This window comes from Eucyclogobius newberryi, unplaced genomic scaffold (assembly GCF_026437365.1).
Source record: "Eucyclogobius newberryi isolate DKJ021-1_F unplaced genomic scaffold, fEucNew1.0.hap1 SCAF_12, whole genome shotgun sequence".
Lineage (NCBI taxonomy): Eukaryota > Metazoa > Chordata > Actinopteri > Gobiiformes > Gobiidae > Eucyclogobius > Eucyclogobius newberryi.
The window spans coordinates 24,405,601-24,417,984 of NW_027315746.1; the positions used below are offsets into that span (position 1 = coordinate 24,405,601).

The window sequence follows — 12,384 nt, forward strand, 5'->3', positions numbered from 1 at the left end:
ATATGGTTGATTGACAGGTTTGTGGCGGCAATTCAGTGCCAACGCCCTTCAACCACCAACACAACACACACTCCAACTTATTTTACGCCAGGGTACATTTTGAATAGACCAGCCCTCATATGTTATTGATATGTATATTATTTATTATATCTATGTGCATTGAAAGTGCTATATGCAAAGACTGTAAATTGTTTAGAGTGATTCTGGCCACCTTAGCAGCAAAACACAGGTAAACATGTTTATTACATGCATTAACCTGCCACTTTTCAATACAAGTATTTTTTATTGTCAACCATAACCAAGAGTCATTCCGGGGGTCTGGGGGTCCTCTTCCAGGAAGGTTTGAAAAAAAATAAATGTAATTTTATTTAATCTGATTTTATATTTATTTGTCTATTTATTTGTTTTAAATCAATCTTAGACTCAATCTGTAAAGATTGTATTCCCTTCTGAAGCTTTTTTTGTTAATTTTGCCTGTGGTATGCCGCTTGAAATAAATAAGTAAATACAGAACTACAACATTGACAAACACTGTATCCACAAAAAGTTCAAACAAAGGTGAGGAAATCCAAACTCATCTTTACTCATCTCTAAACACACGTTACTGCATGAGCTAGTACAGGGACTGACCTGTGCAGGCAGGTTCACATATTAAGAACAATAACTGCCATGCTTTAGATTACACACATACAAAAACAAGAGAGACATCAACTCTGTGCTGCAGCCTCTGCTCGTCTCACCTTTAGCAGACACACTGATACAAATACTGTGAACACAGCCCCCCATGTCCTCTCCAGGAGCTGTTTTAGCTTCAGCTCAGCCCCAATGAACCAGAAGTTGAAAGCCTGGATGTTGATACAGCAGCCCACAATATATATACTGTATCACTGCAGGAGCAGGGATTGGGCTGTCAACCTGTGAACTCTCCACCAACAGTGCTTATGTTAGAGATGGATTTGAACCGCTGACCTTCGAATCACATTCACAGGATGAACACTTCACCTTCAGCTTCTGTAAGGTGATGTCTAGTACAAAATGTCTTGTACAAGTAATCTGTGTGTATTGGCAGTGATCTCATCAGACTGATCCGATATTTGTGTTATGGCATTTTCCATTTATCATTTTAAATTAATCTGAAAAGGTCCTGTTTTTATTTTAATTATTTTTTATTTCAAACTAGATTAAAAAAAATACATATAAAAGGAATTTGCCATTTCTCTTTTTGTCTTGCTCCTCACAATTATTAGACATTTTCAATCCCAATATCTAACAGCAGCATGCACCATCCCACTTTTCCTCGCCCAGTTAAGGCACACAATGAACTGAACTTTTATAGCTAACATCATGTTCCTTTGTGTGCACTTACCTTCCCACCATTTTATGGGATCTTGTCAAGACAATTACAACCGTGGTTTTTATTGTCACATTACACACGCAATGGAAACCTTTGTACGTCGATGTCTTTTCAAATGATTTAGCCTCTCCCACTTTGGGCTGGTCCGAGGTGAGCCATATATAAGACGCTGCTGTAAGTGAAAGCAGGTGAGAATACACTGTACCTGCTGGGAACTATGAAGCTCGAGGTGCTTTGTGGGGGTCACTGCGGCCTCAAGAGGGAGGAAGAGCTGGGGTCAGACGGAGACAGGACCACCTGCAGCCCATCACCTGTCAACCCGGTGTCCAAGGGTCCCAAGCCTTACGCGCGCAGAGGCAAACCGCCCTTCTCCTACATCGCCCTCATCGCCATGGCAATACGGGACTCTGCGACGGGCCAGCTCACGTTGGCGGAGATTAACGATTACCTGATGGACAAGTTCCCCTTCTTCAGAGGCAGCTACACGGGATGGAGGAACTCGGTGAGGCACAATTTGTCCCTGAACGACTGCTTCGTCAAGGTGCTCCGTGACCCGTCCCGGCCGTGGGGGAAGGACAATTACTGGATGCTTAACCCTCAGAGCGAGTACACGTTCGCGGACGGAGTGTTCAAACGGAGGAGGAGACGTCTCGGTAAAAGAATGCTCGAGGGTGACTACTTTTCCGGACTCGTTGTGAGTTCTGAGCCCAGGGCGAAGTTCTCCAGCTCGTTCACGATAGACAGCATCCTCAGCACGCCCTTCAGAGGAGACGCGCGTGCAGCAGAGACACTGGTCCATCCTTCCGCTCACTCGCGTCACTCTGGACACTTTACGCAGCACGTAAACGTATTTAACGTGGCTCCTGCTGCTGCGTTTCCTTACGTGACTGACATGGGTGACGTGCAGCATCATCACAAAACAAAGAAGTGACAGGTCAAACTGCTAAAACTGCTTTGGATGCAGAGGCCTACACTGCAACACATGTTATATTCATATTGTTTTGTAAAAAGCTTTGTTGTAATTGTAATTGTTACTTATTTAATGTTGTAATAAATAATATTTAATGAGTTTGGACTCTGAGTGAAGCTTTATTTTAAGTGTTGTCGCTTTTTTCTGTTCACACAAAAACCGTTTGTGTTGACATAATGTTATTTATTTCAGAAACACCAAAAGATATTTCAATGACAAGCAACACTAAAATGAGTACCTAATTTTGTCTGTTGGTGAACTGACACTGTCCGCAAATTAAATGTACTAGATATTTCTCTTTCACTCTTTTTTTTCTAAAACGTAAAATAAAAAAGTTCAATATAGTTTGAACACAACGCACAAAATCCCGTTTCTCAATATTCTAATTCGTTTTATAACTAATACTCGTGCTCTATAACTGCACATGTATTCACTGTACACATTAAGATGGCAAATCAGTTTATATCTATTTTGGATTTCCTCTAAGCTCTCACCCTTTAGCCAAAACACAGATTTATGATGTAACCCAGACTTCACAAGGTAAACTGACACTCGCGCGCTGTGGGTGGTATAAACTATGGGCCTCTTTTGATGGAAAAGGCACGCTTTCTGTCACGGCAGAGTCTGACCAGACCCCAAACAAATGTTTCAATTTGCCAACATCATTTCGACATGAAACCACATGGGCACAAAGGACTTCAGATCTGTGCCATGTTCTGGACGTGTATTGTTCCAAATGATCTTCTGCTAATTGTTAGGGAAAAGTGAGTGCTGGTGTGTGGGAGGAGACTGGCCTTTTCTTCCACTTCCAGCTTCTTCTCGGATCCGGTCCACAGGGAGGGGTCAGCTACTTCAGACTTCTTGGAGCGGTCCACGAGGCTGATGCATGGAGAGGCAGATTTAGCTAATGATCGGGATTTCTTCATTCATTGCAAGGAATGGACACTACGCAGAACGAGTGAGGGATTAGGATCACGTGGACTTTGTCAGGACTCAGATTTGTAAATTACAGCTGTGAGCCATGGCGACCACTGAGAGCCTGCATCCACTGTTGGACAACTCTAATCCTCCTCTGAGCGCGCACACGGTGATGGACAGCTCCACAGGTAAACGATCTGGACTGAGGCGCCCGGAGAAGCCCCCGTATTCATATATTGCTCTGATTGTCATGGCTATCCAAAACTCACCCATCAAAAGGCTTACTCTGAGTGAGATTTACCAGTTTTTACAGGCGCGCTTCCCCTTCTTCAGAGGCGCGTACCAGGGATGGAAGAACTCCGTGAGGCACAACCTCTCTCTGAATGAATGCTTTATAAAGCTGCCCAAGGGCTTGGGCAGAACCGGGAAAGGCCACTTCTGGACCATAGACCCCAACAGTGAGTTTATGTTCGAGGAGGGCTCCTTCAGGCGCAGACCGCGGGGCTTCCGCAGAAAGTGCCAGACTCTGAGGCCCATGTACCGGCTGATGAACGGCATGGGCTTCGGAGCCTCTCTGCATCCGGAGACCTTTGGTGTCCATCCGATCTCGGGCTCTTTAACCTGCCACAGTGGGTATAATTTAGAGCTGATTGGATCCACAGGTGGATACGAGGGTCTTAGTGCGACAAACTCTTCATACTTGTCCGGTTGTCAGGTGAGCAGCCGCGCAGACTATAGTCCGGAGCTGCCCTCCACTCTCCGAGGAGACTCACCCTTCACTAATGCATCCACGCACTGGACCTCACCGGGCCTCTCGACCTACATCAAACAGCCCCAAGCATCATCAACGCTGCACGATGCCGTGACGTCCTACTCCATGGACCAAACTTATCTGCACCACAGCGCGCAAGACGCACCGGACATCCCAGGTAAGCTCATGTCAGCTAAATGCACAGGGCACCATCTATATTCGCTTCAGGCGCAGTGCATGCAGGGCCTTTTGATCTAATTCAAATATTAGAATCATCTGTTAGTTTTAATTGAACTAGCCTAAATTAAAATTGCTTTTAAGATATTAATGCTGTGGACGAAAAAAAGCCATTTTAAGGCAATGCAATGTAAGTTTATTTGTAGAGCTCAATTCATACACAACTGAAAAAAAAATTAAAATCACAAAACCGATAAAGACATACAAGAAAAGAATGCAAAGCTAAACAGAATTGTTTTTAGTCTAGATTAGAACATTGCTAGAGTAGAAGTCTGTCTCACATCTTCAAGAAGACTGTTCCAGATTTTAGCAGCATAAAACTAAAATGCAGATCCCCCATGTTTAGTCCTGACTCTGGCGCCAGCAGGAGGCCGGTCCATGTTTAGTCCTGACTCTGGCACCAGCAGGAGGCCGGTCCATGTTTAGTCCTGACTCTGGCACCAGCAGGAGGCCGGTCCATGTTTAGTCCTGACTCTGGGCACCAGCAGGAGGCGGTCCATGTTTAGTCCTGACTCTGGCACCAGCAGGAGGCCGGTCCATGTTTAGTCCTGACTCTGGGCCCCAGCAGGAGGCCGGTCCATGTTTAGTCCTGACTCTGGGCCCCAGCAGGAGGCCGGTCCATGTTTAGTCCTGACTCTGGGCCCCAGCGGGAGGCCGGTCCATGTTTAGTCCTGACTCTGGCACCAGCGGGAGGCCGGTCCATGTTTAGTCCTGACTCTGGCACCAGCAGGAGGCCGGTCCATGTTTAGACCTGACTCTGGCACCAGCAGGAGGCCGGTCCATGTTTAGTCCTGACTCTGGCACCAGCAGGAGGCCGGTCCATGTTTAGTCCTGACTCTGGCACCAGCAGGAGGCCGGTCCATGTTTAGTCCTGACTCTGGGCACCAGCAGGAGGCCGGTCCATGTTTAGTCCTGACTCTGGGCACCAGCAGGAGGCCGGTCCATGTTTAGTCCTGAGTCTGGCACCAGCAGGAGGCCGGTCCATGTTTAGTCCTGACTCTGGCACCAGCAGGAGGCCGGTCCATGTTTAGTCCTGACTCTGGCACCAGCAGGAGGCCGGTCCCAGAGGTCCTCAGAGTCCGAAATGGTTCATACTAGCTTGTCGGGCCTTGGAGAGTTCTTGTATTTGTACACAAGTAGAGTTACTTTAAAGTCTATTCTCTGAGCCACAGGGAGCCAGTGCAGAGACCTGAGAACAGGACTAATGTGATCATACTTCCTGGTTCTGGTCAGGACCCGAGCAGCAGCGTTCTGGATGTACTGCAGCTGTTTTACAGCTCGTTTGGAGAGGCCAGTGAGCGGCCGTTACAGTAGTCTAATCTACTGGAGACAAACGCGTGGATAAGTCTCTCTAAGTCTGGTTTAGACACGACACTAAACTTTTGATTTTGGCAATGTTTTCTAGATAAAAAGCTGCTGATTTATTGTTTTGATGTATTATTATTATTACTAAATGTATTCACTTGATCTACACTTTCTCTCTCTGTGGGCCAAAGACGATGATTTCAGTCTTGTCTGAGTTCAGTTGGAGAAAGTTGTTTTGCATCCACACACTGAATGTATGTTTTATAATAATTTTTAAAAAAGCAGTTAATTGAGTTAGTTTGTCCTTATTAAAATTAAACTAATTAATATGAACATTTCCCTGTGTCCTCTGTCCACAGTGGGACTGTCTCGATATTGCTCTCATTCCAGCGCCACGTGCGACAGGAAGGACGTGGTCCTGAACCCCAGCGCCAGCACCGGCCCCTACTATCACCAGCACCTCCAGCAGAACCACCTCCACCAGAGCACGTACCAGGATGTCAAGCCCTGCCTCGTGTGACCAAAGACTTACATTTTGTATAAAAAAAATAAAAATAAATAATAATAATAATAATAACAATAATTTTAAAAAATGATTATAAAAATAAAGCATAAGCACTTCAATTTATTTTAAACATGTTGCACGATATAGCAGTTTTTTTCTTTTTCTAATACATACAATCATGAGTAATAACATTAGCTGAAGGTGTTATTGTTGAGGCTTCTTATATATAATTGACCTATAACTGTAATGGGACACCCAGACACAGCAGCTGAATGGTCCACAACATAATGACACCGTGTTGTTACAAACTTTTGAATCATTTCTTTTCAATGAATCATAGCCATAAGAGTAGAAGTGAGAGGTTGTGTTGTAGTAATAATAATCGGTCAGGGACAGTCATGCTGTTTCTGCTCACTTACACTTTGTGTCCGATGCACTACACACGTATAAAGGCAACAGCCGGATCTTTGGCGCCATCTACTGGTTCTTAACAAGTAGAGCCTCGTTAAATCAATCATTGTTCTGGGAGAAATGAATTCCAGATATGATCTGCGCAACTGCACAGCTCAAGTCTTCACCAAAGAGGGAATGCATCAGCTCTTCGCCCAGTGGATGAGTTGAAAAAAAATATAAAGTGCTTCCGTAAAATAATTTGAATCGAATTTGAAAAGTCCACGAGTCAAACAATTATGCGCACGCACATGAACTTACGCAAAGGCCGAACCAATACATTTAGTAACCTTTTGAATGTATTAGCCAAATCGATATATTGGACTGTTTCTTTAATATATATAGTCCACTCCTAGACCTAATTGTATCTTGAAGACTTGAGACACTTTTTTTCATTGATGTTTGTTTTTGTCTTTTGTATTTGTCCAAACGTACAATCTGAATAAAATACAAGATTATGTTTCATGTGTTTGTACAGAATGTAAACGTGCCAGAGTTAGCCAGGCAGGGCAATTTTCATCTGTAGTCCAATTGGCAATTGGCAATGTCTACATTTACATTTTACGATATGTAATTTTACATACATTTTAGGACATGTCTTAACTGTTTACATACATTGTTTTGGGGTAAATTGAGCCAGGTTTTGGGGTACATTGAACTAAACTACTTGTACTCCCAGAATATCGTTTGAATTTTTACCTAAAAATACACAGAAACCAATAAGCATCTAAAAATAAATTCAACTTGTCTCTACCAAACTCAAACACCCCCAATGGACATGTAAAAACTATAAAGTTGATGTGAAAATGCAATTATTCATAATCGTCTTGCCATTGTTTCTTGTGGGAGCAGGGGTGGATCAACTTACTCACTATATCTCCTTACTTATTTTCGTGATTAAATAATAAAGTGTGCTTAGTTAAATTCATAATGTCTTATTCTAATCAAATTGTAGACCTTTTAGACAATATTGTGCGCTTGACTTATACTGATGAACAACATATGAAACATTAGCCGTCATATTGTGGTCAACCAGAAGGGGGCAGCAGCGGTTTTCAAATATAGTAAAGTCCCTCTGCTTTGAGAAGCCTCACCTCTCACACGGACGGGACAGGCCCACATCTGCATCCTTCACTGCAAAATGAGGCGGTTGTAATGTAAAGGAGTTCTCACATGTGTTAGTAGCATTTACATTTACAGTTTCTAGAATGCTCATGTCCACCTAAGGTCTCACTAATAGACCTGTGTGTAAATATCTATGTCACTCTGTCTTCTGTCTTAACACATAGATGCTGTTCATTATCCGGCCACATGGAGGCATCACGACACCGTTACAGTCACTTCAGAACAGACACGTTCTCAGGCGTATTCCTCACCGACTGTGGCTGACAAAGGTCATCTTGCTTCAAATGTTTGTTTTATATTTGTACATTTTATGAATATTTAATAAAATCTTAGGTAATATGGTGCCTTTATTTTAACATGTAACGCTCATACAAATTAAACCACTGTAAATTATTTGAATGTATGGGCCTATTGCAGATTATTATACTAAACGCTATTATTTCTGTTGAATGAGAAAACAAGCCTGAATAAAAACTAGCCTAATTATTGTACGATTTACAAATAAACAAGAACAAAATGAAATACAAAAATAAACATAAAAATACCCAAGGGTAATATCTCTTTATTTGGCAGATTTATTCTTCGATCGCGCATTAATTTTCATTTTGGTTAATTCCTTTCCCGTGCGCCTCTGACTGCCCCTGCCGAGGCCTGTGTGGGTCTGGGTGGGCAGCGGGGCAGTGAAAGGCCCGAGCACGGTGGAGGTGACCGGGCGGAGGGCAGTGTAAACAGCCCAGGGGCCCAGGGGGGACAGAGTTCACGCCTGAGTCCGTGAAAGGAGAAACCGACGCGCCTCACGCACGTTTCATTAAAAAACGACGTGCACGGGATTACGCAGTGTTGGGACTGTAACTTTTGCCTCCCTGTGACCATTTGCAATTTCATGCACGGTCACCTGCAGTGCGTGGCACGGAGGCCCGACGGTGCAGCGAAGACGTGGGTTTTACGCGTGACTTTTGCGCATTGGATCGTCACGTGTAATAACGTTGTAATTACAATATTTTTCTTCTTGATTACACGTTTAGTTTTGCAATTAAGTGTGATATTGAAGGCATTTATTTTTGTTAAGCATCTTTCACACCAAAGACCCCTTAGAACCCAAAATGTTCCTATTCACGTTGTAATGTCAAGCCATTTCGACCCTGACTGCTAATGAGCTGCTTTGATCCAATGCGTCATTTGCGTAATATGGAGGCCGCCAAATGGCACTCAAGCAATGAATAATACCCATTGTGGTTATAAAAGGTTGAAGGTAATAATTTACGGTGTTTGAATGTTTTTGCTTTTGACCAAGCCCATAAAAAAACAGATATAATTATATACTCTATTGGACAAGACGCACATATGACGTAAACCAAAATTAAAATCAATGTATCTAAAGTCAAATGAATAAAAACATATTAGAACAGTGGAACCATGTGCCTTTATTCATCCATGACTTTGATGACCCAGATGGACACACACACACACACACACACACATACACACACACACACACACACACACATACACACACACACACACACACATACACACATACACACACACACACACACACACACACACAAATTCAACATACGTTTCTGAAGACATACAATGACTTATGACAACGGAGATTTGATCCAACATTTTGTCTCACATTGTGTCTTATTTCTTCCATCGTTTGAATCATCCTGTCACGTCAAACGCAGCGGGCTGAAGCTGACACCACCTCCTCTAAAGCCCGGCATCTTGCTCCCCTCGGCAGGGCCCGGCCTCCCATTGGACGTCTCCTGTGGCTTTTTTCTGCCTTTAAGGGAGGAGCTCGAGTGCACTCAACTGGCTGCAAAAAAAAGGAGGAAAGAATTTAACTGCGCAAAAAGTTGTGTGCGCGCGGACGCTCCAAAGTTCAGAAGGATTTCCAGAGCGTGGCAGAGGAGCGCGAGATGGGGACTGCGTAAAACCCAACACTCTCACGAATTTTCATACTTTCTTCGAGTGCAATTTGAACACTTTTTTTTGGTTTAAAAAAAATAATAATCTGAAATCATGCAGGCGCGCTATTCCGTCTCCAGCCCCAACTCTTTAGGGGTCGTGCCGTACATCAGCGGCGACCCGGGCTACTACCGAGCGGCCGCGGCGGGAGGAGGCTACACCGGGATGCCCGCCGCCATGAACATGTACTCCCACGCCGCCCACGAGCAGTACCAGGGCAGCATGGCGCGCGCCTACGGACCGTACACCCCGCAGCCTCAGCCCAAAGACATGGTGAAGCCTCCGTACAGCTACATCGCCCTCATCACCATGGCGATCCAGAACTCCCCGGACAAGAAGGTCACCCTGAACGGGATTTATCAGTTCATCATGGAGAGGTTCCCGTTTTACCGCGACAACAAGCAGGGATGGCAGAACAGCATCAGACACAACTTGTCCCTCAACGAGTGCTTTGTCAAAGTCCCCCGCGATGACAAGAAACCGGGCAAGGGCAGCTACTGGACCCTGGACCCGGACTCGTACAACATGTTTGAGAACGGCAGCTTTTTGAGGAGGAGACGTCGCTTTAAAAAGAAGGACGCGTTGAAGGAGAAAGAGGAGCGCTTGCAGAAGGAGGTAACGCCAACCAGGCAGCAGCAATCCCAGCAGCAAGGCCGCGACCAGGAGCAGCCGGTGCGCGTCCAGGACATAAAGACTGAGAACGGAGCGATGACGCCTCCGCAGGCCGAGTCCCCGTCGTTAAACCCGGTGCCAAAAGTCGAGAGCCCGGACTGCAGCAGCAGCAGCCACAGCATGTCCAGCGGGAGCCCGCACAGCTTGCAGTCCGGCCGCTCCATCGGCGTCGAGAGTCCTCCCGAGCACCACCAGAACCCGCACCAAAACCAGCAGCAGCACCACGGCAACATACAGGCCTCGACGCAGGGCTTCAGCGTGGACAACATCATGACGTCCCTGCGGGGCTCGCCTCACGCGCAGTCAGATCTGGTGCCGTCCTCCAGAACGCCGTCTCTCTCTTTGAATTATTCCCCCAACCAGACGTCGGTGTACGGCTCCCAGTGCAGCCAGAACTCGTCTACCTCCAACGCGACGTATCATTGTAACATGCAGGCGATGAGTCTGTACGCGGGGGACAGGGCCGGGCATTTGGCGCCGAGCACTGTGGATGAGACGTTGCCAGATTACGCGGTAACGACCACGGCGACTGCACTGTCCCACGGCAATTTGAATTCGGCCAACGAGGGGCATCATCACCAGGGGAGGCTGGCGTCGTGGTACCTGAACCAGACCGGGGATCTGGGGCATCTAGGGGCCGCGTATCCGAGCCAGCAGCAGAATTTTCACTCCGTCAGAGAGATGTTTGAGTCGCAGAGGATTGGCTTGAATAATTCGCCGGTGAACGGGAATAACAGTTGTCAGATGTCGTTCCCACCGAGTCAGTCCATCTACAGGGCGTCCGGGGCGTTTGTGTACGACTGTAGCAAGTTCTGACCAAAGAAGTGCCAAACTGAACTGAACTTTTGAGGTTAAAAAACAAACAAAAAAAACGACTAGAGACAGAAAACACACTGACTTGATGTTGGTTTGTCAAATGAACACGTAAGTCTCTCTTTTGTGACTTTTTTTACGCAAAACCAAACCTATGCCAGTTTTCATGGACGTGTAAATTGCATATAGTAATTTATTTAAGTGTAGCCGGATATTGTAAGGACCAAACACCAGAGAAAGTGTTTCCAAATTGAATTGTCCAGATTTATTGTGCCATTATATATTAAAAAAAAGTACAAATGGAACGTGTATATCACCATACTATTTTCAAAGACTCTTCTTGTTTAGAAAGTTTTTTTTTTTGAAGGATTTGTTTTGTTTGTTTAAATAAATTGTCATTTTATGTGATCTAAATTCACGCCTCTTTGTTTTAACTAAACTTTAGATAATTTATAATTGACAAAAAATGAATTTTTAAATGGAATTGGCACGTGTTTGATTTATAGTAATCCACATATCTACATGAATAATATTATTCATCAGGTTTTCCTTACACAATGTTTGAAATACGTTCTATATTATATTGTTCTATAAAACTATAAATGTAGTTTGTAAATCACATGTAGTTGTATTGTACTGTAGTGCGTAAAGCGTTATGGGAATTAATTTACGCACAGCTTTAGTGAATTTACACAGGGCCTCAGTCTGCTCCATTCTTTTTCTTTACCTGTGTGTGACCCAGCGGCAGTGAAGACAGTGAAGACAGTGAAGACAGTGAAGACAGTGAAGACAGCTCCATATGGTGTTTTGATAGGTAATGGAGGTCGTTCCACTTGTCACTTTTTCTTTTTATTATGCTCTTGTTTGACCGTCCATTTAGGCGCAGTTATCAATATCACCGAGGAACAGTCTCTCAGCAACTGATTAGAATATCTTCAGTTAGAAAAAAGAAGAAGATAATAAGCCCTCTCACACACATGAGCTCAGTTGCCTAATTGATTTACATTAGGGAACAGTTATATATTATTTTAGCCTGTGCGTAAAAGCGTAAATATAGCCACGGTGATGAAAACTTCTCAGTATTATTGTTTTAAATAATGTAATTTAAAGTTAATCTGTCAAGATCACATTAGTAAACATACACAGCATTAGAATTTTTTATTTTATTAATATTATTTATTTTTTCATCACAATTAAGGTATCATGCCACCGTGACAAGTCTTCCAGTCTTAAATATTTAAGTTAATAACAACATTCAAAGTGGTGTAGCACCAGGTTTACTTTGCTTATTCGTTATCATTAATGAAGAC

General features: G+C 44.2%; 3 protein-coding genes across 3 annotated transcripts; all 3 read left to right on the forward strand.

Moving 5' to 3' along the window:
* Positions 1-1,554: 1,554 nt before the first annotated feature.
* On the forward strand, positions 1,555-2,334 carry foxq1a (forkhead box Q1a). Its single transcript, XM_072441589.1, has one exon. The coding sequence runs from the start codon at positions 1,572-1,574 to the stop codon at positions 2,283-2,285; it is 714 nt and encodes a 237-aa protein (XP_072297690.1). The 5' UTR covers positions 1,555-1,571; the 3' UTR covers positions 2,286-2,334.
* Positions 2,335-3,104: 770 nt separating this feature from the next.
* foxf2a (forkhead box F2a) lies at positions 3,105-6,062 on the forward strand. The gene is made up of 2 exons (XM_072441588.1): positions 3,105-4,171; positions 5,895-6,062. The coding sequence occupies exons 1-2, from the start codon at positions 3,346-3,348 to the stop codon at positions 6,053-6,055; spliced, it is 987 nt and encodes a 328-aa protein (XP_072297689.1). The 5' UTR covers positions 3,105-3,345; the 3' UTR covers positions 6,056-6,062.
* Positions 6,063-9,454: 3,392 nt separating this feature from the next.
* foxc1a (forkhead box C1a) lies at positions 9,455-11,488 on the forward strand. Its single transcript, XM_072441590.1, has one exon. It carries the CDS (start codon positions 9,644-9,646, stop codon positions 11,075-11,077), a length of 1,434 nt encoding a protein of 477 aa, XP_072297691.1. The 5' UTR covers positions 9,455-9,643; the 3' UTR covers positions 11,078-11,488.
* The last annotated feature ends 896 nt before the right edge of the window (positions 11,489-12,384 follow it).